Genomic DNA, 26,859 nt, shown 5'->3' with positions numbered 1-26,859 from the left:
AGTGGCCGGATCTCAGCTCACTGCAAGCTCCGCCTCCTGGGTTCACGCCATTCTCCTGCCTCAGCTTCCCTAGTAGCTGGGACTACAGGCACCCGCCACCACGCCCGGCTAGTTTTTTGTATTTTTTAGTAGAGACGGGGTTTCACCGTGTTAGCCAGGATGGTCTCGATCTCCTGACCTCGTGATCCGCCCGTCTCAGCCTCCCAAAGTGCTGGGATTACAAGTTTGCGCCACCGCGCCCGGCCTGTGCCAACCACATTTATTCTTTTCCCTTGTAACGACCCCATTAAGGAATGAGGAAATGGAGGTGTAGTTTAATTAATTAAATACCTAAAGTTGCTCAGCTAACAAGTGACAGAACCAGGATTTGAACCCTGGAAGTCTTAACTTCAGAGTCTGTCTCCTTAACCTCTACGTTATATCTATGTACAGATTGTCAAAGCACATGGAAACTAGTGAGATGATGGCTCATCTTTTTTACACAGGTGTAGGACAGCCTAGTGTTAATTTGTGTTTGTGTCTAATTTTAGAAGACAGCCTTGTCCAGTTTCTTGAAAGTTGATGTCTTCTTATCTATTGTTACTGGTTCAAAAATCAACTAATAATTTGGGAAAAGAAGTAGATTCAAGGGCATCTAGTCTTTCCCCATTTCTGAATAGAATATAATTCATCTTGCCCAGAAATACAGCTGTGTCCACCTAACCCTACTCCCTACTTTGGTTATACAACCACTGTCTCACGGGCCTACAGGCAAAACTGACTCTTTCTTCCAATCAAAAACCCTCCTGCTGCTGTTTCTGCCTGTGTTCTTTGGATACTTTCTTCTTTTATGCTTTTTTAGACCTGATATGTGAACCATAAATTGTTGCAATTTTAGCGTATCATCAGTTTTTATTTGCCTAGAGCCAGGTAAAGAAATCTTTTACAAGATCGTCTTTGGTGTGAGATTAAAAAAAAAAAACAACAACAAAACACATCTCATTTATATGAAACAGTAAAAATGTCTAGAATGTTCAGGACATTTGACAGTATGACCACTTGGTAAGCACACAGTAAGAGTTCAAAATAGAATGATGATGGTGCAACATCACATTTTATAGTACTTTATAGTTTATAAAGCATTTCCACATGTATTAGTTTACTAGCCAACCCCCAGGGAAAATCATTAAACATCATTAAAAATAAATCCTGGTTGTCACTCTCCCTGGGGTGTGCTACATAGAACTGCCCCTATACAGAGCAATTTCAAAAGAACTTGATTGCAAATCAGCGTCTGCAATTTGGAATGTGTGACCTTGTGATGTTCAATCTGCATTCGTATTTGAAATCTATCTGCTATTCTATGCACAGTAGTTTAAAACATAAGGCCTATCTTTCTCAATCAGCAGTGACGCCAGTCTCTTGCCCCTGAGTATATTTGCTCTGAGGCTTGGCTGACCTTCTTTTAGAGACAGTGACATCATAGTTACTCAATGTTGATTTCATGGGCAGCTCTCAGCTTTTTCAAGGCAGATCAATCCATATGTATCTTCCACATTTGGTGAAAGTCTAGTCAACTGTTTTTGTCTAATGAGTAAATAAAAGCAAACACTTGCAATATATTTATAGAGATTGCACTATCATAAGGAGTTTATTTCATTTTGAAAAATGTTATCAATAACACAAGATTGTGGAGGCAATCTTTTATAGTCACAGGAAGCAGGGCCTTGTGAAAGATTCTACAGGTCAGAGGAAGCTGCAGGGGTGATAGAATTAAATGCAGTATAAGGAGTAGCTTTGAGAATAGTGATGTTTCAGAACAAAGTGGGACTCCTGGCACTACAAGAATTCTATCATCAACTGGGTGACCAGTTGGCCAGGAGGTTATAAATGATGATCCAACTTCAGAGAGGTGATCGGACTGAATTACATTTGGGGACCTTTTCAATCCTGGTTCACAGTTCTTTGATCCATACCTAGTTAAGGAGAAAGAAGGGAATGGAAAGGTCTTGTTTGAGATTTGTCTTCTGTAATGAGCTACAGCAAGTGACAGGACTTTATAAGGGTGAAATTTATCTTTAAAATAACTTCTTTGGGTTCCTAACCTTAGAGTGATTTGAGGTTTTGGGTTTCAGTAATCCAAAGTCGAAGCGATTTCTCAAAAGTTCATGGGAAAACTTGGTTAGAAACAGGAGTTCTCCACACTTTGAGAGTTCCAAACGAAGAACAAATTTGCTGAACCCTGAAGTAGTATGACAAAGATGGGGATTCTTTGTATTTAAAAAATAACAAGAAAAGTCCAAGGCATGCTTGCAGACGATCCTAGTTATATAAAACTTAAGGCTAATTGTGAGAGAAATGGCACGATGACGCAAGCTTGGGAAGCTATGATTTTGACCAAGACCCTTAAGCTCCTTGAGACTCAGTTTCCTAATCTGTCAACAAGAGACTTAACATATATGTCCTCTGTGGCCCTACCCAGCCCAGCGTTCTGGTCTCTCTTGCCTGCAAAATACAAAGCTTTTCTCCATAGCTTTGCCAAACCACCATCTCTCAGAGATACTCTGCCATCCAGCCTGCCGGGTGATCCAGGCAGGACAAGCCACCTTCCCTTTGGTATCCTCCTCTATAAAAGGAAGGAATCAGATACGTTACTTATAAGGTCTGGTCTCTCTGTGGCCACTTTCTACAGTTCTGTGAAGCTTACAGAGGGAAAATAACATACAGATGTCTAATTTATCTATATTTATTTCATTATTATCTATCCTCAAAACACAGAGGAAGTGATTTTTGTCTCTTTTTTCCCTTTCCCCAGATGTTCCATTGGCACTGATTTTTGTGTTGGATTCTTACATAAGCGCACTAATTTTTTACAACCATCTGGGTAGAGAAGTGAGAGTAGAGATGGGATCAATTCCTGTGCTCCACTGTTTATCTCAAGTACACAGAAAATCCCTTTTTCTGTTTGTGGTTTAGTTATTCCTTCGGTATAGGATATACAAACTAATCCTGAGATCTAAGTGGCACATATTTTGGCTCTGATTTCCTGTTTTTAAATAGATCCCTTGAACCTAAGTTTGACATCATCCCGTCAAACGAATTAGCTTTCCAAACGCTCTTTCACAATCCAAACATCTGATAATGTGACTCTTAAGTGAGGCATTTGTGTCTACCATCTCCATGGGTTTGCTCTTCTGTCACCAGCCTGTGTGGCTCATCCTCCTCCAGCCTCTGCAGGGTTAGTAGTGTGGTGAGAGTGGGCTAGATGCAAAAGGATTGATTATGAGATGAGATGGAACCTAAGCTGTGTTCCACACGAAAGTGAAGGCTTTGGGGGTGCTATGCTTTGAATGTGTCCCCTCCAAAATTCAGATGTTGCCAATGTGATAGCATTAAGTGTTGGGGCCTTTAAAAGATGATTATTAGGCCATGAGGGCTCCTCTCTCATATATATAAGGAATTAAGGCCTATGTAAAAGAGTAAAAGAGGTTCTATGTAGCATTTGGTAGCTTGCCCTTACTCTTTTTTTTTTTTTTTTTTTTTTTTTTTTTTTGAGACGGAGTCTCACTCTGTGGCCCAGGTTGATTCAATCTCAGCTCACTGCAACCTCCATCTCCCGGGTTCAGGGGATTCTCCTGCCTCAGTCTCCTGAGCAGGTGGGACTACAGGCTCACACCATTTTGCCTGGCTAATTTTTGTATTTTTAGTAGAGATGGGCTTTCACCATGTCGGCCAGGCTGATTTCAAACTCCTGATCTCAAGTGATCAGCCTGTCTCAGCCTCCCAAAGTGCTGGGATTACAGGTGCGAGCCATTGCGCCCAGCCTCTGCCCTTATGCCTTTTTATCCTGGGAGGACACTTCATTCCTCTCCTCTGGAGGTTACAGCCCTTACCAGACAACTGAGCCTGCCTGTGCCTTGATCTTGGACTTCCCGGCCTCCGTAACTGTGAGAAAATAAATTTCTGTTCTTTGTAAATAACCTAGCCTCAGGTTGTTTGTTGTAGCAGCACACAATGGACTAAGAGGGCACCCTGAGATATGTTTTAAAGCAAAGACACAGACAGATAGCTATAAACACTTATTAGCAGGCTGTACAGTCAATGCCAACCTCCTGATACTCTACAACAAACACCTCACGGGGATAGTGAGTTTTTACTTCACTTGTTGCGGTGTATCACTAAGTAGTCTCTAAGGAACGCTCTGTGACCACTTGGCTAAAGCTTCTCTGGATGAGTCAAATAGAATTTCAGGTCCTGCGTGCTTGGTGAGCAATGTGCTGGGGATGTTAGCAGACAGGAAGTGGGTCCTTATGTCAGTGTGCCATTTCAGTGATAGCAACTTTGTGACTCGCAGTGCATATCATAAGACAGCCTTCCAGGTGCATTCTGGACATTCGAGAGGTATCTGGACATCTTGGTGCAGAAATAAGGAAAAGTGGGGATTCTCCATAGTGGTGGGTCTCACTTGCATTTGCGGTATAGTGGGAGGAGACTCACAGGCAGGACAGTAAAAGGACATCAGGGTCTGAGTTAGGCATGGGAACTCTGAGCCAGCATCCCCAGGGAAGCCGGGGTGGCAGAACCGGGGTCCTCCTCACTGTCATTTCACTGTGTTCTGGAACAACCCAGTGGTTTATTCTCCATTGTGGAGTAGGCCTGTGTGATATGAGGTTCCTCTCTCACCAGGCCCCTTTATCCTTTTACTGCTCTCAAATATCTCCATGTGTTTGCTGATGCTTTAAGTCCCTATAAGGAAGGATAAATGCTTTTCATTCTAAAATTAGAGATAAGAGACTTAAATGCATGTACATGGCTTGAGGCTGTACTTTGTAGAATGAATCCCTCCTTGTGGTGATGGTGAGAAAAGAGTAGCCCAGTCTTGGATTTCTAGCAACTGCCAGGAATCCAGCTCCCAGGGCTCCCATCAGGATCCTGCAACCCAAAGAGCCCCATGCTAGAATTAATGTTCATCTGTCTCAGAATTGACATTGTTAATTGTGTTTAAGGGGCCCCACATTTTCATTTTGCACTGGGCCCTGTAAACTGTATAGCTGGTCCTACCTCCAAGGTGGAGGGGACAGAAGGAAGAGGTCAAGGAAAAGGAATATGGAATTATGAGTCTAACAGTACATTCCTGATACCTTTGCTGAGGACCAGCTCTGTTGACCATGGACTGGGGAAGATGGAGCCTGTGCACAGAGCATTTTGTTGCAACTGCAGAAACTGGCAAATCTGGCCTTGCGTTGTGGTGATTTTGCTGTTAACTGTATTATCCCTATTCAAAACAATTTAGTTCCCAGGGAAAAAACATTCATTATTTGTTTGTTTTTATTATTTATTTATTTTTGCCCGGAAGGTTGCACTTATTCACCATACATTATGTGAGTGCTCACTATGTTCCAAGAACTGTGTTAGGCCCCAAACACACAAAGCTGAATCAGGCCCAGTCCTTATTTCAAGAATTTTGCAGTCTGGTGGTAGATGCAGACACTTATGACACCATATGGTAAATGCTATGATAGAGGTATGTCTTGGAGATTTTGTGACTATAATGAAGGGGCATCTACCCAAGCCCAGAATATAGGACAGGCTTCCTAGAAGAGATGGGTGAGTCAGAGGATTTGGGGGTTTTTAATTCTGCTTTGTTTGTTTGTTTTTGAGACAGGGTCTCACTCTGTTGCTCAGGCTGGTGTGCAGTGGCACAATCATTGCTCATTGCAGCCTCAATTTCCTGGGCTCAGGTGATTCCCTCACCTTGGCCTTTGGAGCAGCTGAGCTACAGGTGTACACCACCATGCCCAACTAATTTTTTAAACATCTTCATAGTGATGGGGTCTCACAGTATTTCCCAGGCTGGTCTTGAGCTCCTGGCCTCGAGTGATCCTCCCGCCTTGGCATCCCAAAGCATTGAGATTACAGGCATGAGCCACTGCATCCGGCCCTTTTTGTTTGTTTAATGGAGATATCACTATTCTTCCTGGCTTATGTTTCCTATTAAGAATATATTATGAGAGACAATTTGTGATGTTATGGGAGGTCAAAGATGAAGGAACTTGAGTTTATCTGGAGTGGTCAGGAAAGGCTTAGGGGAAAGAGGAGTTCTGGCTGGGTTGTACACAAATTGGAAGGACGTGTGTTCTGTGTGAGTTGAAGCTGGTGCAGGCTTAGGAGGGCAGATGGGCAGGCAAAGAGCCACCTGCACATGAATGATGCAGTCCCATTAGTATGGCAGGCACTGCTGCTCATCCTCTCCCATCTCACCTGTGTTGGGTAGGAGGCATTGTTGGGAAAGGATGGAATTTTTTTAATCAGCATCCAAGTTTTTCCTCAGTTACGGTTGTGGATATGGTTTTTCACCGAGGCTTAATCAACATGCGTGTTTGGGGCTAGAAAAGGAGGAGAAAGCCAGGTCTCATGCTTGAAAGACCTGGTAACCTGCCTCAGGGAGGAGACAGAACTCTGAATTGTGAACCATCAGTTCTGAGACAGGTCTCAGTTAATTCAGAAAGTTGATTTTGCCACGGTTGTGGATGTGCGCCCGTTGACACAGCCTGAGGAGGTTCTCATGACATGCGCCCAAGGTGGTCAGGGCACGGTTTGGTTTTATACATTTTAGGGAGACATGAGACATCAATCAACATATGTAGGATGAACATTAGTTCGATCTGGAAAGACAGGACAACTCAAAGCAAAGGTGGTAAGACTCAAAGCGGGGAGGGGCCTTCAAGGTCTTACATATGTAAGAGATAAATGGTTGTATTCTTTTGGGTTTCTGATTAGCCTCTCCAAAGTAGGCAATCGGATATGCATTTATCTCAGGGAGCAGAGGGGTGACTTTGAATAGATTGGGAGGTAGGCTGGCCCTGAGTAGTTCACAGCTTGACTTTTCTCTTTAGCTTAGTGATTTGGGGGCCCGAGGATTTATTTTCCTTTCACAGAATGATCCAGGATTCAGTGGAGGAAATTGACCCTTGGCGCAGGGAGCTTCAGAATTGGTGGCCGGATGCTCACTACCTGGTCAGGGAAGATGTTGGGGGAGGCGGGACCTGTGTTGGTCTTGAAGGATGAAAGGGCTTTACCGGTGAGGCAGTGAGAAGGGCAGCAGAGGGCAGGGTGCCAGAAAGTAGACTGATTCAGGAATAGGATTCTGGTGTAGGGTTTGGAATGAGATCAGCATGACCAGCAAGCAGGACCCAGAGTCACTGGGGAATGTACCTCACGAGTGCTGTGGAATCCTCTAGATCTGGAGAGCCATTATAGTTTAAAAGTTCTTCCTTCCTAGGAGAGGCAGTGAGCTCAGCTTCTGGGTTCCAAAGAGCCCCTTGCCTCCTCCCGTTTGCTGTGGTTACCTGGTGCCCAAGGAATTGCAGCATCCTGGAGATCCCGGCGGTCAGTGGGGATTGCTGAGGTTGATGCAGCTGATCTTGTGTCTGTGTATCAAGCCTTATTTCCAACATTTCACTAGCACTATCAGATTTAATCCCCTCTTCTACCAGTGAGGTGGACCCTCGCATTATCTCCACTTTATCTATGTGTAATAGGAAGTTCAAATCAGTTAACTAACATTTCTGTGGTTCCCCTGCTCAGTGACAGGACCAAGACTGGAAAGCTGTCTCTGCTCTCCGCCTTAGATCTCAGCCCCCACTGTGCCATCTCTTATGCTCTGAAGGTCTCTGAACAAATACACTCTTCTCTGGTATCAGCATGATGTAGGGAAATCCTGTAAAAACACAACCAGCACGTGCAAACACCTTGGGGAGAGGTCCCACACTGGTGAGTTGTATACAACTTTCTTGGGAAGAAGTTTTGGTGGGAAGAAAAGGAAAAGCATGCAGTCTTGGAGGAAACAGCAGAAAGAGGCACAGGGAGAAGATGCTGAAGACGAATTTATTAACTTAATCAGGGGACGAACATGTGATGTCCAGGAGCCTTTAGCAGGAAAAGCATTATTTCAACTCCTCAGACACTGCGTCCATTTTATTTTTTAGTTTTTTGGTTTGTTTGTTTGTTTTGCCTCATCTTAAGTTTCTTACAACGCTGTGCTTGTTTCAGAGTCATTACAACATTATGGGCAAATGTGAAAGAGTCAGGAGAAAATATTGAACTCAAAACACCCAGTTGATTAAGGTTACAGAGTGGGTTGGCTTGCTTGTCCGTTCCTTAAGCAAAGAGACAGGGTTTACAGTTCTGTGATATTCTCCAAAATATAATACTTTATGTAAGTTTGGATTTTATATAAATCCACAGTGTAGGCAGTCTTGGAAGACTCCACGATCTGGATGGACCTAATGTACTTTTTCAACTTCATTTCCTACTGCACCTTCCTACCTTCTCCACCTGCTGCTGAATGATTACTCTTGTGCGTGCCCTGACATTCCTACTCTGCAGAATCCTTCATGGACAAAGCTCTGCTCCCAACTTGTGTATGTCCAATGTTATATATACTGTTTTCCTGTAAAGTCTTTTTGGATGCTTCCAACTGGGAGTCCCCTCTCATTCTTCTCAAGATAGCACATTGTGCTTGCAGGCACTTCTCATTTCTCTATCTAGTCTTAGAGCTCTTCACTCGGACTTACCCAGTCTTCACTGATAACTTCTATCAGCAGTAGTTGTAAAAAGTAAGTTTTTCTGTTCGATAATTGCACGGCCTTCACAGCAACCTTTGCATTTCATATTATCCCAGGTTTGAGCTGAGCTAAGTAAGATTTCAAGAAATATAGCTCCTCAGGGTCCTGCTGCTGCTGGTCAGTGGAAGAGCCTAGTCTCCTGACTCTTACTGCCCTTTCTAGGCAGTTCATTCCTTGAGCGCAGTATCCAAGTCTCCTTCAGCAATCGGCCCCCATACTCCTGTGAAATAAATCAGTATATCTGAATTTTTTCAAAACCTTTTGGGAGAAAAGTTTAGGCCTGTGTCATCCGCCATTTTATACAAAGCAAGGTGGCCTCCTCATTTCCTGAGCGTCTTCCTCGCTTCTGCCTCGACCGCCCCTTGACTACAGGCGTGTCTTGGAATAGGCTCCGGAGTCACGGCCGTGGCGGCCTCCATGATTTCCGTTCCTGCCGCCCGGCCCGGGGCCTCCATCAGAATCGTGGCCGCATGAGTCCCGGCCGGGGCAGAGCCGCCCCACGCCTCCAATCCCGCCACTGCCTCCACACCAGCAGCAACAGCAGCAGCCACCGCGACAGCAGTTATCACCGTATCCACAGCCGCAGCAGCGCGCCGGCCCCAGGACTCTTCCAAGCCTGTGTGGTTGCTCAGGAACCCGCCCTGCTCCCCGAGTAGCCACTAGTTTCCAGCTCGGCCCCGCCCACCACTCCCTAAACTATGGGGCCCCACCAGGGTTTGGGCCAGGCCAGACCCCGCTGCCCACAGTCACCTCACTTCAGCCGCCCACTAGGCGCCGCCACCCAGCCGGATCCCCACCACTCCTCCTCAGGCCGGAGGCCCCCGGGTCGGGGGGCCTAAGCAGAGCCCAGGCCTGGGCGGTCCCAAGGGTGGCAAAATGTCTGGCGGGCCACAGCCAGGTGGTGGTCTGGGCCTAAGCACTCCTGGTGGCCACCCCAAGGCTCGCATCGAAGCCGCGGGGGAGCCCTGCGGGGGCCACCAGCACCACCAGGTACTCGAGAAGATGATCTCAGGCGTTGGAGGGGTTTACAGCAAACTTGGCTGTCTTGAGGAAGCCTGGAGAGAAAACGTATACACAGCGATGTCTGTTGTTTGTTGGGAATCTACCTGCTGATATCACAGAGGACGAATTCAAAAGACTATTTGCTAAATAGGGAGAACCAGGAGAAGTTTTTGTCAACAGAGGCAAAGAATCTGGGTTTATTAAGCTTGAATCCAGAGCTTTGGCTGAAATTGTCAAAGTTGAAGTTGATGATGTACCCACCAGAGGTAGACAACTTCGAGTTCTCTTTGCCACACATGCTGCTGCCTTTTCTGTTCCTAATCTTTCACCTTATGTTTCCAATGAACTGTTGGAAGAAGGCTTTAGCCAGTGTGGTCCTATTGAAAGGGCTGTTGTAATTGTGGATGATCGTGGAAGTTCTACAGGGAAAGGCATTGTTGAATTTGCTGCTTCTTTTTTTTATTTTTTATTTTTTTGAGACAGAGTTTCACTGTGTTGCCCAGGCTGGAGTGCAGTGGCGTGATCTCGGCTCACTGCAACCTTTGCCTCCTGAGTTCAAGCTATTCTCTTGCCTCAGCCTCCTGAGTAGCTGGGACTACAGGCACGTGCCACCACGAACCGCTAATTTTTTGTAATTAGTAGAGACGGGGTTTCGCCATCTTAGCCAAGATGGTCTCAATCTCCAGACCTCGTGATCCACCTGCCTCAGCCTGGCAAAGTGCTCGGGTTACAGGCGTGAGCCACCACGCCCAGCCTTGAATTTGCTTCTAAACCAGCAGCAAGAAAGGCATTTAAATGATGCCGTGAAGGTGTCTTCTTGCTGACAGAAACTCCTCCCCAGTCATTGTGGAACCACTGAAAGAACTAGACGATTAAGATGGTCTTCCTGAAAAACTTGCATAGAAGAATCCAGTGCATCAAAAAGAGAGAGAAACCCCTCCTCATTTTGCCCAGCATGGCACATTTGAGTATGAATACTCTCAGAGATGGAAGTCCTTGGATGAAATGGAAAAACAGCAAAGGGAACAAGTTGAAAAAAACATGAAGGATGCAAAAGACAAATTGGAAAGTGAAATGGAAAATGGCTATCGTGAATATCAGGCAAACTTTTGCTCCAAGATCTCATGAGATGAAAGAAAAAATTAAACCACATGGAATAACTTCACAATCAAGAAATACAGAAATGTAAAGAAATGCAACTGAGGCAAGAGGAGGAATGATGTAGATGAGAGGAAGAGATGTTGATTCATCCACGTGAGATGGAAGAACAAATGAGGTGCCAAAGAGGAAAGTTACAGCCGAATGGGCTACGTAGATCCAAGAGAAAGAGACGTGAGAAAAGGTGGCAGAGGAGCATTGAACATGGGAGATCCCTGTGGTTCAGGAGGCCAGAAATTTCCATCTCTAGGTGGTCATGGTGGCATAGGTTATGAAGCTAATCCTGGAGTTCTACCAGCAACCATGAGTGGTCCCATGATGGGAAGTGACATGCCTACTGAGCTCTTTGGACAGAGAGTTGCGGGGCCTGTGGGTGGACAGGGTCCTAGAGGAATGGGTCTAGAACTCCAGCAGGATATGGTAGAGGGAGAGAAGAGTACAAAGGCCCAAACGAAACCCGAATTTAGATGTGGTATCTAGGCTTTCATTCCAGTTTGTTTTTGTCTTTTGTTTAGATATGAATCTTTTAAATTCTTGCATTTTAGTAAGAAAGCTACTTTTTTTATGGATGTTAGCAGTTTATTGGCCTAATATTTGTAAATGGTCTGTTTGGGCAGGTAAAATTATGCAGTGTTGGAAACAGGATAATTTTTTTTGTTTTATTTCCTTTTTTCTTTTTTATTTCCTTTTTTTTTTCTTTTTGACTCTATAATGTCCTTCAAGTTATGGCAGTGTACCTTGTGCCACTAAATTTCCAAAGTGTGCCAGTTTTTTTTCCTGTGCTTCAAATAAATAGAAAAATGGTTATTAAAATGTTTACATAAAATCCAGATAAATACAGTACTCCTTAAAAATTTGTCTCATCTTGTAATTTCATTGTAAATTGTTTGGATTGGAGGCTAGCTTCTATAGAAGTGATACTATAAATAGTACCTGGGCTCCTCGGATAAACCTCAAAGCCAATTTAAAATTCAAACTGAAGAACGCAAATGCAAGAAGTTGAGAATAAGTGAGTGTGGAGAGTAATTTCTGTAGAAAGTTTTCTTCTTCTGTCCTAGGCATCACTAGTACATTCTCAATGTAGTTCCTAACACTAAAGTCACTTAAGGACGTTTTATTTTGTAATAATTTTAGAATTATAGAAGAAAAGCAAAAATAGCACAGAAAGTTCCAGTATACCTTTCATCCAGCTGCTTCTAATGCCAACATTTTACATAATCGTGGTACAAATGATCAAAACTAGGAAAATAACGTTGGTGCAATATGATTAACTAAATTATGCCTAGGCTTTGTTTTGTTTTGTATGTCTCGTACTGAATTTCTTAGATCTATAGTCTGCAAGTTCCTTAGATCTATGGTATAGTGTCTTTCATTCATTTGGGGAAATTCTGAGCTGGTAATTCTTCAAATATTTCTTTGCCTTGTTCCTTCTGTCTTCTTTTGGAATTCCAGCTATGTGTGTGTCATAGTGCTTAGCATTGTCTCATAGCTCTCAGGTGTTCTGTTTCTCTATTTGCACCCTTTTTCTCCTTGTTTAAGTTGGGTAATTTTAATTGACCCACCTCAAGTTAACTGTTGTTTCCTTAGCAGAGACATCTCTGCTAATGAACCCATTAAATGGTTATTTTTGTTTGTTTGTGTTCGTTTTTGAGACCAAGTCTTGCTCTGTTCCCCAGGCTGGAGTACAATGGCATGATCTCTGCTCGCTGTAGTCTCTGCCTCCCAGGTTCAAGCAATTCTCCTGACTCAGCCTCTCCAGTAGCAGGGGTTACAGGTGTGTGCCACCCTGCCTGGCTAATCTTTGTATTTTTGGTGGAGGCAAGGTTTCACCATGTTGACCAGGCCAGTCTCAAACTCCTGACCTCAAGTGATCTGCGCACCCCAGCTTCCCAAAGTGCTTGGATTACAGGTGTGGGCCACCGTACCCGGCTCCATTAAAAGATTTCTATAGGTTGCTCTTACTGTATTTTTTTTCTAGCATTTCCATGTGATTCTTATTTCCATCCCTATGCAGAAGTGACCCATATACTTTTTGTCCACTTTTCCGTTAGAGCCTTTAACAGATTATTCATGTTTGTTTTAAATTCTCTGTCAGATAGCTCCAGCATCTGTGTCATACCTGAGTCTGGTTCTGATGATTGCTTTGTGTCTTGATATGGTGGGGAGAGGTAGGGGATGAGTAGGAGCTGGGCTGGGTTTGAGGTTTGTTGTTGCTATAGTTACCACAGACTTTAAATCCCTTTTGAGATACCTTGTGTTTAGGATAGAGGTTGTTTTGCCTGAGTACTGTCTGTTCACCCCTACAATTGAGGTCTACTCATTGCTCTGCACTTCAGAGAAGGTCTCTGTACTTCTCTCCTCTCCCAATCCCAGCAATATTCTGCTGTTTCTTGTTATTCACAGCTTGGCAGCTTAACTGTCTGTGCAGGGCAGGAGGGAAGTGGGGTTGTCTCTGATTTGTCTGATAAAATCTCAGTCCTAGGCAGGTACCATGTCACTGGGTCTTAGGGTATGTTCCTCTCCTACCTCTGCCTTCCTCAGCTGCACTTAGTTTTCACCAATTCGCTAAGGTGAGAATATTTGTTGATCTTTCCCCACCAATAAGGTTTTTGCTCCATAGAGGGGAGGCAGGATGGGGAGGGTCCAGGAAGAGTGTTTTGCCCCTCCCAGGGAGCTGCTGTCCCCTCCTGCCTGCTGCACGGCATGGTCGGTGTCCTAAAGTTCTTTCTGATCATTTCTATGAACACCCAATGGGGTTCCTGGAGAAAAAGCCTGCAAAAGGAAGCTCCACTTTTTGGTACCACAAAGGGCTTCACTGCCCTACTCAACTGCACTGAGCCTTGCTTATGTCATTGATTTCTTTTTACCATTAGCCAAGTGCATCTGCCCCACTAAGCAAGGGCTCATATCTCTTTTCTCCCTGCCAGCACCTGTGACTTCTCAGATTTCGAGCCAGCTGTTTGCTCTGTGACTTCAGCTCTCTACTAAGTTCTAAAAAAGTCTTGCATTTGAAGGTTATGTGGTTCTTTTTCATGATAAGGGATGCATCTTTCAGCTCGTTATATCTTGAAGCAGAAACAGAGTCTGAAACTCCTTTATAAAATCATACTTTAAAACCTATTGATTAGTTTGTCTACTTACACTGCTCTACAAATCAATAACGTCTTCCCACAACCTCACGACCTAGGTCCAACTATCATGCAGAGTACCACAGCTTAAAAGAACTGAAGTGTGTTGTTTTTACTCATGAGTGGGAATGTTGTGGTAACACCCCAAATCTGGAAGTCCATTATTACAAGATTTACTTTTGAATGAAAGCCTCAGATCCCATGATCTGATCTGTGTTCTATGGTGATGATTTAAAGAAATGGCTTTCTTTTTAAAAACCCTATCTTGCACCAGATTCATATTCTTTGAGTTTTAATGTTACACGTAGTGTTGGGCCCTTGAATTTCTTCTCTCAAATGCCATATTATCTTAAAAAGTAAAGCTATTCTTACTGTGGAAATTTGTATTAACAAGAAAATTACTCCAAATTGGTGGTGTTGAGTCAGCCCCCTCTTCCTCATTGCCAGAATATGGGGTCATTATTTTCCATTCTTTCTTCCTTTCACTTTAGTCAATCTAGAAGCCCTTTTAACCCATTCCAGTTTTGACACAAGTCCTATGGTAGCTGGAGGAGGGGAGTTAAAATGGATATTGGTTGGAGAGGCAAAGGCAATAACTTGTTCCCTCCAAAACTGTCCACCTTTTCCCTATATTTCGCTTCCTCCTGCAGGCCTGGAGATAGTGCTGGCTGAAGTGTCCCCTGCTGTTCTCTTTATTATCACCTCACACAAACCCTTGGTTCAGAAATAAAGCCAAGACTTTAAACCCTGAGGAGGCTACACAATCTCTTCCGAATCTTGTAGTGTTCCTTTCTCTGGCGTACTTCCTCTGCCAGTCAGTAGCTTCTGCTTCCTTTGTTTCTCTGCACCCATCCTTGCCATCTGGAGCTTGTGCCCTAAGGACCCAGTAGTAGTGACTTAGAGCTCCCTCCTCTCCAGCCTCCTCCCTGTCATGTGGGGAGGGATAGTACCTCTCTCATTGATCCCTGCGGGATCCCTGACTTTCAAAGTGAGAACTGTGAATGGATTTCACAGTTACATCCCTGGGTCAATGTATATAGCCCTATAAATGCCGTACTGCAGGCATACAATGGGTTAAACAGGTTTTTATGGGCTGGACTTCACCACAACAGACAATATTGTTTCTGTGCTTTCTGAGTAACTTACAAATGAACATTGGAACAGGACCCATTTGTAAATAGAGGACTGCCTCCCTGTATTTCCTGGCATTGTAAATTTCACTGTCAGAAGCTTCCAGTGTTTCTTTCTCTGCACCATAACTCAGAATCAATCTGATTTACCTAAAGAAAGGGAACATATGGATGGCCCTGATGAGGTTTTTTTGATTGTAAGCAAGAGATACGGTCTAGGAAGCATCCTTCCTCCCTCTCCATCTGTTTCCATTGAGATTGCTTATCAGAAGTCAACATTCGTGGAGACATTTGGGCTTGTACTTCGGAGTGAGTGTCTGCTGAACCTTTGCCCAGACGATTTTATTCCCATTACATCTTACATAGGAGCTGAGGTGGGAGAGGGTTAAACACGAGAAGAGGGGCTCCATCATGGAAATGCCTGCCTAAATCCTCCCTGGCCCTCCTGCTGACCCCCCTTTTCTGTCTTTACTGTGAACATAGGGTGGAGGGAAGAAATGGACTTTCCAACCTTGGAGTGTTCCATCTGGTTTCTCCATGCTATGGAAAATGCAGCTCTCAGAGGTGACTTCATCTGAAAGTTTCTGTAGGCAGGATTCTGACTGTAAAGAACAGAACCAGAGGAAATTAAATTGCAGGAGGAGGTACTTAGGTTAAGTGCAACTCAAAATTTTGTAGTTTGTTAAGTGTAGGAATAGATGTGTAATGAGACCCAGATTTATGCTTTGAGGTTGTTTAAGACTTGGATATTCAGTGCTCTTTGTTCATTGGACGTGCCTTAGACATTCTCAGTGCTGGAGATGGACAGAGTTAGACAATATAGTCCCTGCCCCTCACAAGCCCCAGAGCCCAAATGGAGGGGCACTCATGTACACAGGTAACAACAGCACAGGGTCATATATTAAATAAGTATGCAGGTCAGAGAATTGGCCATGGGGTGGAATGATCAGGAAGGGCATCACAGGGAAGGCTACTCTTGAGCATGTTTTGAAAGATGAGTAAGAATTGGTTCAGGCCAAGGAAGCGTGTGTGTGTTGTGGAGGAGAGGAGTGTTTTAGGAGCAGGAATAACTAACATGGGCCAAACATGGAGGTGTGTACAACTGGTCGATCTGGAGATCCACAGGTAACAAGATAGTGCTGGAGCATCAAGGAGGAGCATAATAGGTTTAGGTAGAAGGAGAGGGCATGGCAAGGTGATAAACCTGAAGAATTAATCAGGGCCAAGACTACTATGCATTTTGTATGCTACCTAAGTATAGGTTACTCGTTGGTCTGTTGATCATTTTAAATGTCATAGTTAGATTTGCTTTCTAGCTGGGTCACTCTGATAGCAGGATAGAGGATTAGATTGGAGGCAGGTTTGGAAAATAGTTTGGCAGTTCCTCAAAATGTTAAATGCAGAGTAGCCATATGACCTGCAGTTCCACTCCTAGATGTGTGTCTGTGTGTGTGTGTGTGTGTGTGTATATATACATATATATACACACACATATATATACTGATGAGAAATGAAAACACACATTCACTTAAAAACTCATATGTGAATATTCATAGTAGCTTTGTTCATAATAGCCAAAAGATGGAAACAACCCACGTGTCCGTCAGTGGATGGATCAATAACCAGAATGTGGCATTGCACGCAATAGAAGATTATTTGGCCATAGAAAGAAATGAATTACTGATAACATGCTGCAGCGTAATGCTCCTTGAGAACATTACATCAAGTTAAAAACCAGATGTCAAAGACTACATGTCCTATAATTCCATGTCTATGAAATGTCCAGCACAGGCAAATTGGCAGAGACAGAGAGTAGACTAGTGTTTGCCTAGGGTTCTGGAGGTTGGAGGGGTTGGTGGAGATGGGGAGTGACTACGAATAGTTACAGTTTCTTTTGGAAAAGATGCAATAATCTCTAAAAATAGATTGTGGTGCTGGTTGCACAAACCTGGGAACACATACAAAAATTAGCTTGTCTACTTTAAAGGAGTGAATTGTGTAGCATGTGAATTTTATCTCAATCAATAAATAACACAATCTCTGTCCTCAAAAACAATAACCAAAAAAAAGTGGAAACTGGGAGACTAATGAAAAGGCTTTAAAAATAGTTGAGGTGACTGAAGAGCTCCTGGGCGGAGGTTGTTGCTGTGAAATAGAAGGTTGGGGGAGGCTGAAAGTGTTCAGGAGAGAGTAATTCTTTAGCTTTAATCTAGCATCTTAGGCTCTTCCATAGACATTTCACAAGAGTGTTTAATAAAGAAGCTATTACAAACATATTTACAGATAAGTATTTTTTCCAAAAAAGAATTTAAATCAGCTACCAAATTTATTGATGTCAATTCTCTTTCTCACTTATGTAAGTGCTTGATCATAACCTCCTCATGGAAGACACAAACATGCCATACAATGGGCAGCGGAGGCAGGGCATAGGCTAAAAGAAAGAAGACCTAAATCTTATTTTTACTATAAGATTAGTTTAACAGACACAACTATGAAAAATCTGTTCATATTATTTCTGATCATGGTCAACAGACTACTATAAAGATGAATTTCCAGTTTGGGAATAATTTTTCAACAGTGTTATCAGTAGTTTGAGGCTAAACATTCAAGCCTAATAACTGGCAGCATTATGCTATTGCTAGGGTGGTGGCTGTGGGCCAGTGGCATGGACCAGCAAGACCAGAACGTGGCTGGGCTTCCAGCTGGTGTTGAATGGAACATGCTCTTATTCTGAAAGACTTTAGGGCAAAATCTAAGTCAGACTGGGGCATCGGACATGACGCAGGTGAGGCTTGGCCTGGGTTGGCAGGCTGGCTCCAGCAGGGTAGATGTCACAGAGTTTAAGAGGATATGAGTTGAGGTTTGAAGTTCATACTAGACATTAGTAAAAAGGCAGAAAATGCCAACCGCATTAGCAGACCAGGAGCAGCGTGCAGGAAACAGAAGAGGTAGATGAAATTTACCACCCTGGGATAATTACTCAACAAACATTCACCAAATGTCTTCTACATCCCAGGTGTAGCCCAGCAGTATGCTGTTTGATTTCACCATGAGGGTTTCAACCAAATGTCTACTATGTCCCAGGCATAGCCCAGCAGTATGCTGGTTGATCTCACCGTGAGGGCTGTGTGCTCTTGACCTTAGATATGTGCTTCTCTGAAAAGAAGAGCCTTCTTGCATATAGTTAGCATTTTGTTACTTAAATCCTGTAAATTTTTAGACAGTTTCCAAAGGATTCTCACTAGTTTCCAATGTTCCCATAAGCTGCAGTGTAAACACATTTTTCATTTTCAAGTTCATGGCTGAACCTACTTAAGTTATGAATATGTTTATGGTCAATAAATAGAGCTTATTAATAGCACAGAGTGTACTTTGGCCTTCCATCCATGTTTAAAGAAATCATTAATCTCTGTAACCTCTACCCACATACTAAATTGCACTGGAATGCTTGAAAAATTGCTAATTCTATGGACTCATGTAAAGTGTATGGAATGTAAATGTATGTCTTAGTACCCTCAAATTATGTACCAAATTTATTAGAAATCAGTTGTCTCCTATAAGTCCTGTACAATTACTGTACAACATCAAAACACACATGAAATGCTAAGAGTGAAATGTAAAAAGACCTTGCTTTATTTGGTTCAAGATGCATATGAGCATGACATAAATTATTGCTGAAACTTAAACCCAAGCAAACATCATGAAAGATACATGAGCAAAAGATGAATGGATCATGAAAGAGATACAGATAGCTGATATACAAATAAAAAACTTTTTTTTTTCTTACCTAATAGAGAAAATTTAAAACGAATGTAAAATACACATTTTCACCATTTTATAAATGACACATATTGTTAGGGGCAGGTGAAATGAAAATTTATATTTAGTATTAGAAGCATAAACTGTTTCTGTCATTCTGTAAAGTAATTTGTATCAGGAACCTTCAAAATATTCATGCCTTTTTCCAGTATTTTCCTTTCTGAAAGCTGATTCTCAGAAATGGCCATGAATATTTATATCATAGAAGTACTTATCGTAATGAAAAATGAGAAGCAATTTACATGTCTAACAATAGGAGACTGGTAAAATTATGCAGTATCCGTATAGTAGAATATTGCACAGTAAACAAACATCATTTATTCAGTAAATATTAATATAGGACAAAGGCTTGCTATGAGAAAAACTATCATTTTAATTGTGAAAATAATTATAAACTTTATAGCTATGTAAAGAAAAAAGATTGAGGGGACAAAAACACTGTAGCAAAGCATTGGTGTTTTTTTTTCCTGAGTGGTAGAATTATGAGTGATGCTGTGTTTTCCAGATATTTTATTTGGAAATTCTGTTGCTGTTATACTTTGCAATAAGATATGGCAATGCTTGAATCATGTTGACATGACTAAAAAATAAATTAGCGTTTGGCTCTAAACGTGACAGAATAGGGTAATTGAAAGAGACACAGGATTCAAGTGGGTAGTTTTGGGGGACTTCCTTCCTGCTGCATGGGAATCACCTGGAGAATCCAGAAGAGAAAAATAAAATTACAGGTAACTTCTAGGTTTCAATCAGTCTTTACCCTAAATCCCAAGACTGGAGCAGGCAGCCGGTAAAGTCGAGGTTGTTTTGGGGAAGGAGATGATGGGCCCTGTGGAAGAAGTTTGAGCAAAGCCTCCTTGTGTCCTGGGCTCCATTTCTCCTGCATTGTGATGGAGACTACAAGTGTCCAAGCTGGAGAGAACCAATCAGCATAGAGCGCTAAGCTGGTGTGGATTTACCAGTTGGCTCTGCAGAAAAGGTGGTTTCGCATGCTCCTGGCCCCTAAGCAACAGTTTGGTGGGACCAGAGGCTCTGGTGTTCTCCATCAGAGTCCCTTTCCTGGTGGCGTCTTACGATGCTTTCTTTTTTCCCCTTCCCTGTACTCCTAAGAGATGAATAGGAGGTTTCAAGGACAAGAGGAAAGAGAACAAAACACCTCTTCTTCTTTCCCTTGAAGAGAGACCCTACTGTCAAAAGTGCCTTTTTTAAAGAAGCCTGTCTCTCTCTTTTCCTTTCTTTCCCAAAATACTGTTTTTTGCAGTCAGTCTGTGAAAACCAGTGTGAGTCGCAGCAGCAGCTTCTCGTGTGCAGCCTTCCATCTGTAGCTTGGTCTGAATTATGTGCCGTATATTTAGAATGTCTAAATTAGTGATGTTCCATGCGCTATTTAAAGAGGAGCTGGGAAGTCGGGGGAAGATCAGGGCTATTGATCAGGATTGGCTTCTGAATGTTGCTGGCTGTTATCCTCAAATCCCAGAGTTAGAAATACTTGGGGGCCATCAAGAGAACAGATGGTCCAGGAAGGCACCTGGCCCATGTGATCATTAATCCATGGAGGCAATTGGTCATTTTCTGAGCTTGGAGCAGAATTTTGCTTCTGTCGGTGCCATTCAAGGTATAGAAGGAGACTTTGGTTAGAACACATAGGGCTAGAAAATGTGTGTAAACGTATCATCCCAGCTGATAGATATCAGCCCAGCTTGGCTTACTTAACAAAAGGTTCCTAATAAAAAAGTTGAAGGAGAGATTTTTGATTTTAATTTAAAATTGGAGACACTCAGCTATGTTTAACAGGGCTAAGGAAATATGTCATTGTCAAGACAGCCAGTGAAAAGACAATATGGGACCCTCGATGGTGCAAAGATTCCTTATGCTCCATTTTCATACCATTTGTGTCCTGTGGTTGTCGATTAATTTATCAGGGTCTCCCCCTAGACTGAGATGAGGGACCATTTCTCATACCACTTTGTAGCCCTAATATGAAGCAGGTTGCCTGGTACATAAACATTGATTAAATGTTTGATGAATGAATAAATGACATCACAGAGGGGATAGGAAGAAGACCATGGGTTGAGGGATTGGCCTCAGAAGGAGAAAATAAAATGCTTCCTTTGAGACCAGAGGAAAGGATGGCTCTGCAGAGTGATGAGTACATTTTTGTTTGATATTTTCCGTTGAGAGAGGGACTAAGAATTTAAAGTCTACCCATATAACAATAACCACCATAGTTGGTAGTTGATAAACACGGGATAATAATGATTTCCTATGACGATTTCATTCTTCCCTGTCTGTATTTTGATTTAAGTCTTCAAAATAGAAGGGCAATTTATTTGTAGGTTTGGTGTTTCTGTTGTAATAATCATCCTGATTTTCTCATTGGATTCATTTTTCATCTTCTCTCTCTTCTAGGGACACCCTGTGTCTCACTAGCGACTCACAATACGCTGTTTGTAATTAACCCTTCTTAGGTGCCCTGGTCTCCCCATCTCTCATCTCCATTTTCTACCTGTAGGAGATACATCTTTTGCCTTTCAAATGGGGGCCATTGTTTCTTCTTGGGCTTATTTGCACATAATAATAACAACTGCATATTATTAATTTTCAAGGATCCTGAGTGGATATAAAACGAAAACCCTTGGATTCTACTGTGACTCATGAGCAGGGAAAATTGATTAGACAATCCCATCCCGATGCTGTTGTCTTCTCTTCACTGTTGAACTGATCGTGTCAGGTATACAGCGTTCTTAGCTTCTCTTCTCCTGAGTTTCTTTTTCTGTGAAACTGACATTATTAATATCTACTTTGTCAGATTGTTATAAGCTATAAATGGGTTTTTACACATCATTATAGCAGCGCCTGGCACAATAAATGTTAGTAATTATTACTGCTTTTGTTATTTGTTGGTGGAAATTTGCGGAGAGCATTTTTATATCCCCAGAAATTTTTTACACTCCTTCCCTGGCTCTTCATACCCTTCTGAATAGCAGTTGATTTTCTCTGAGATACCATTAAGTAGTCATGGGTTCATTTCCCTTTCTGGAATCATTTCCAAAACACTGCTTAATATAAACAAAATTATGAAAGTAAATACTGTTCAGTGAAGAAGGCTCTTCACAAAGTTAGAATTCTGATCTAACCCTATATTAACATTTATATATTATATATATGTTATATATGTATATATGTATGCATGTATATATGTGTGTGTGTGTGTGTGTGTGTGTATTTGAGATAGAGTCTCACTCTGTTGCTCAGACTGGAGTGCAGTGGCATGAGCTCAGCTCATTGCAACCTCTGCCTCCCAGGTTCAAGCGATTCTCCTGCCTCAGCCTCCTGAGTAGCTGGGATTATAGGTGCATAACACCACACCCAGCTAAGTTTTGTATTTTTAGTAGAGATGGAGTTTCACTTTGTTGACCAGGCTGGTCTCGAACTCCTGACCTCAGGTGATCCACCCACCTTGTCCCCTCACAGTGCTGGAATTACAGGCATGAGACCTCGCACCCAGCCCCCTGTGCTAATACTATGATTATCAGCAGTCACATGGCAAACACCCATAATATATTATTATTTTGTGTGCATACAGTATGTGACGTAAGAGGGTGTCTCTTGGGAGGTATATGATAAGAAGAATTTTGGATCTAGGGTTAATATCACTTCACAATTTTTTAGCATATGTTGAAATGAGAATTTTCATTCTCAGTTGATTCTTTGGGCTGCTGTGTTTCCGTTCTAAACCCACAAGCCGCCTTTGACTAGAGAGCTCAATGATTTCATGATACCTACAGCCCTTTTCTAACTAGAAATCCTATTAGAAGGTGGAAGGCATGGGAAGGATGTCTCAGTCTGCATGTGGAAAGACCCTTCTTTGTGGAGAACTACCATGAATAGCTGACGTGTACCAAGCACCTTAGCTGAAGGTGCAGGTGAGTGTGTAAGAGGTGGCTTTTTGGCTTTTGGAGTTTATCAAACAGTTGAGTCTTTAAAAGCCTGACATTTTTCTTCTCCAGGATCTTACTTATTCTTCTTATTGACTTTCCATCCATCACATTAATAGCCGCTAGATTCTAGTTTATCGGGCTCAGAGCTCCTGTGTCTCACCCTTTGCAGTAGGTGCAGGTTCTACCATGGTGTTGACATGTGGGCTGTGTCCTAGAACCTCACTGTCGTGGACACTGGGCAACCTGTGCTCTTTGAATCTGGAGCTGGTTTGCCTAAGTATAAGCAGCAGTAAGAGAATGTGGTCTTTTATTTCCAGACACCATAGCTGCTGTTGGGAGGTGAAATGTTCTCATTTGGGTGTTGGTTGGAGTGAAATTGTTTGTCTTTTTAAAGCAATGCTGTGTTTTAGGATATTAACAAGACAGATGAGTCTCTGGGGCAGAATGTGAGTAAATGTTAAAGCAAAAGCTTTCAGGAATAAAATTTAAGCTCTTTAGAGTTGTCAGCTTGAGAAAAAAATTGAAGCAATTCTTCAGAAGGGAAGCATTATATAAAAGCATGAGTTGGCACCTGAATGTAGGTTAACTTTCTTCCCCAAAAATAACGGCTAAAGGATTTCTGTTTGCCTTGGCTTCTTAACAGGACAGGTAGTAAATCCTGCTGTCCATTGACACAAGCATGAAAGAGTAGGTAGTCTTTTTGGTTACCTTTTCTTTGACTATTTTTGGGCGGCTACTGTGCACTAGGCACTGTCCCAGGCAATGGGGAGCCAGGAGTGAAAACTCAGACAAAATCTGCATTGCATGGCTTGTATTCTAGTTGAAGAGATGATAAACATAAACCTAAATAAGCAAATTCCATAGCGGAGTAAAGGAGATTCCCTTTAGAAGAACAATCAATGCGTTTAAGGGGGCTGGGGGCTTCAGCGGAGGATGATACAATCTGAAATAAGACAGTCAATGTAGGTCTCATTGAGAAGGTGACATCAGAGCAGAAACTTGAAGAGAAAGAGGTAGCCAGCCATGCCTGTACCTGGAGGAGGAGAGTTTCCAGATGGAAGGAACAGCTGGTGTGCAAGCTCTGGGCGGGAATGCATGAGGGGCCAGTGTGCAGGGGCAGAGCCAGTGAGGGAGAGGAGGAGGAGATGAGGTCTGAGAAGTAGGGGAGGAGCGCATCATGTGAACCTCGTAGACCTCCGTGAGGATTTGGCTTTTACCCTCAGTGAGATGGAAAGACCCAGTTTTAAAGGGTTGTTTTGGAGGTTGTGTTGAGAACAGACTTGGGGAGGTGGGGTAGAAGCTCAGAGGCCACCATTAGGCAGCCATGACATTCACCAGGCAGCAGGTGAGAGTGGCTGGACCAAGGTGGTAACAAGTGACAACCAAAATGAGTGACCAAGGCTTGTCACGAGTCATCAAGGCTTATTAAGCCAGCCTAAAGGCACACCTGGGAAAAACGCAAGTCACAGAAGCATCTGTGGCTGTTCCCCCCCCTCCCCCTCCCAAAGAGGCTCTCAGGAGGTTTAGTATTTATATATTTCTTAAAAACCAGAGGTGGCAGCCGAGCACGGTGGTTCACGCCTGTAATCCGAGCACTTTGGGAGGCTGAGGTGGGTAAATCACCCAAGGTCAGGAGTTTGAGACAAGCCTGATCAACATAAAGAAACCGTGTCTCTACTAAAACCACAGAATTAGCCAGGCGTGGTGGTGCGTGCCTGTAATCCCAGCTACTTGGGAAGTTGAGGCAGAAGATTTGCTTGAACCTGGGAGGCGGCGGTTGTGGTGAGCCGAGATCGCGCCATTGCGCTCCAGCCTGGGCAGCAAGAGTGAAACTCCGTCAAAAAACAAAACAAAACAAAACAAAACCTGAGGTGGCAGTGAGACTTCAGTTAGTGCTCAGTAAATCTACGTTTTACGTAAGATAGGTGAATATTTGAAGAAAAAGGGAATAGAGGAAGCAGGTGTCTCTGGGAGGGGTGAAGCAATGATTAATCTCATCTTGTCTTTGTTCTGTACCTAGTAAATAAGCCAGTAAAGGGCTGGCTGCTGTTTAGCCCTTAGGGAAGAAAGCCTAATAGCTGTTAGGAGCTGATAACATCAATAGAGGTGTCCTTTCTCCTTTCCCATTATGTCTCTGAATTCAGCTTCCAAGGTTTCTCTGGAGATCCCTTGGGCAAGACGGGGTCTGTTAAGTCACCTGGGGGCTGAGGATTTTATTTTTATTTCTCACAGTGGAGATGGTTAGAAGTGCCTGGTCGGAACCCAGACACATTTTGAAGGTAGGTGCAGCATGGTTTGCTAATAGATTCACAAGAGAAAGAGAAGAGTCAGGGATGACTTAGTAGATTTCAGCCTGAGCTGAACACAGAGAATGTGTTGCGATTGACCAAGATGGGAAGACGCTGGGTGGGGTATACGTGTGTGTAATTTAAAAATATATATACTTACACAAGACACATTCTGGGAAAGTAGATGCTGTGTAACTGATGGTGGCCATCATTGGTTGTATTATTTTGCTCGGGCTGCCATAACAGAGCACCACAAGCTGAAAGCCTGAGACAACAGAAGTTTATTTTCTCACCCGTGGGCAGGCTGGAAGTTCAAGGCGAAAGTACCAGTGGGTCAGGAAGATACTCTGAGCTGAGTCTAGAGGGATAGAAGGGAGCAGGACAGAGAGGGGCAAAAGTAGACTGAGGATGGCCAGTATAGGCTGTGGGGACCAATAGTGGTGGTATGCAGAGCTCTAGGGCAGGGCAGGGCTTGGTGAATTCATGAGGCTAAAATCCATTTTGGCTGGAGCATTGAATTTGGGGTCAGGGCATGTTGAGATGAAACTTGGGGATATCACTGAGAACTGGACGTAATGAAGTGCCTTAACTACACATGCCTTTGCACTTTGTCTTAATGAAACCAGGGAGCCATTGAAAGGCTTAAACAGAAGGGTGACATTATCAGAATTATATTTAGAAATATTGCTTTGTCTGCTCTGTTGAGAATGAATTGGAGGGACTCAGCCTAGAGGGACAAAGAGCTATTGTAGTGATTCCCCACTGAGACGTTACCAGCTTGATTTGTGGGAGTGGAATTAGGGATAAGAGAAGTGGATGATTCCAGAGACCCTCAGGGAACAGAACCCATGGGGCTTGGTAATTGATCAGATAGTAATAGCACACATCGATATGAATCTCACTGTGTACTGGACATGGGATGGAGAAGGAGGCGTGAAGGATGAAGCTCAGCTTTAGGCAGCTCATTTAATGCTAGTGCCACTCACTGCTCCTCAGAAGAGGAAGAACTAGACCAGGAGAGATGATCAGCTTCGTTTTGGGGGTGACTTTGAGCTGTCTCTGGGACACATAAAGGGAGAGCACCAAGACAGTTGGAATATGGGTTTGGAGCTCAAAATAAAAATCAAATTGGGAACTAAGGGGTTAGGACTTAGTGATGCAAATTTAAACTGTGGAGATGGATGAGATTTTCCGTAGAAACGTTGAGAGTGAAAAGCGATCTGTAATCAGAATTCTGAGGACCACCCATAATTATGTCATAGGCAGAGGAAGGGCACCCCTGGTGGAAATTATAAAGGAACAGCCAAACAGGGAGGCAGAAAACCAGAAGGATTTGGTAACTCAAAACCCAAGGAGAGAAAGCAGCTTTAGATGGAGAGAGTGGACATTAGCATCAAATATTGAGAAAGACAGAGGAAGATAAGAATTTACAGGATCTATTGGATGTAGCACAAGAAGTCATTGCTGGCCTGGATTGGCGAGAGGACATCATTAGTGGAGTGGTAGGGGCGGAAATAAGGTTGCCGTGGGACAAGAAAAGAAAAAAGTCCTCGGATGTTGGTTACGTAGCCTAAAACTGCAATGCCCAACACAGTGCCACTACATGTGCTTATTTTAAACAAAAATTAACTAAAATCATATACAATTAAAAATGTATATCCTCAATTTCACTAGCCACATTTCAAGTGTACAGTAGCCCTTTGACAAAATGGATTAAGAACATGTCCATCATCACCGAACATTCTGTTGCCCAGCGCTGATCCAGGTGCTCGGCACTGAAGGAGAGGAAG

The 26,859-nt window shown here is 43.0% G+C and overlaps 1 protein-coding gene and 2 pseudogenes across 35 annotated transcripts in view; all 3 read left to right on the top strand.

Moving 5' to 3' along the window:
• The window catches only part of CSGALNACT1 (chondroitin sulfate N-acetylgalactosaminyltransferase 1), a 360,001-nt gene that overhangs the window by 258,420 nt on the left and 74,722 nt on the right, over positions 1-26,859 (top strand). Inside the window, exon 1 of one of the 35 annotated variants that reach the window (XM_074000399.1) lies at positions 10,632-15,333. The exons of the other annotated variants lie outside the window; for them this stretch is intronic. Coding sequence (XP_073856500.1) covers positions 15,192-15,333 — 142 coding nt within the window. The 5' untranslated portion in view covers positions 10,632-15,191. Of the gene's footprint in view, positions 1-10,631; positions 15,334-26,859 lie in introns of those variants that run through there. 35 annotated transcript variants of the gene reach the window in all.
• On the top strand, positions 6,983-10,532 carry LOC135964862 (splicing factor, proline- and glutamine-rich pseudogene; annotated as a pseudogene).
• LOC135964861 (splicing factor, proline- and glutamine-rich pseudogene) lies at positions 10,369-11,246 on the top strand (annotated as a pseudogene).

Source organism: Macaca fascicularis, chromosome 8, assembly GCF_037993035.2.
Source record: "Macaca fascicularis isolate 582-1 chromosome 8, T2T-MFA8v1.1".
Taxonomy (NCBI): domain Eukaryota; kingdom Metazoa; phylum Chordata; class Mammalia; order Primates; family Cercopithecidae; genus Macaca; species Macaca fascicularis.
The sequence above is the reverse complement of the archived record's forward strand: the minus strand, read 5'-3'. Positions and strand labels throughout refer to the sequence as shown.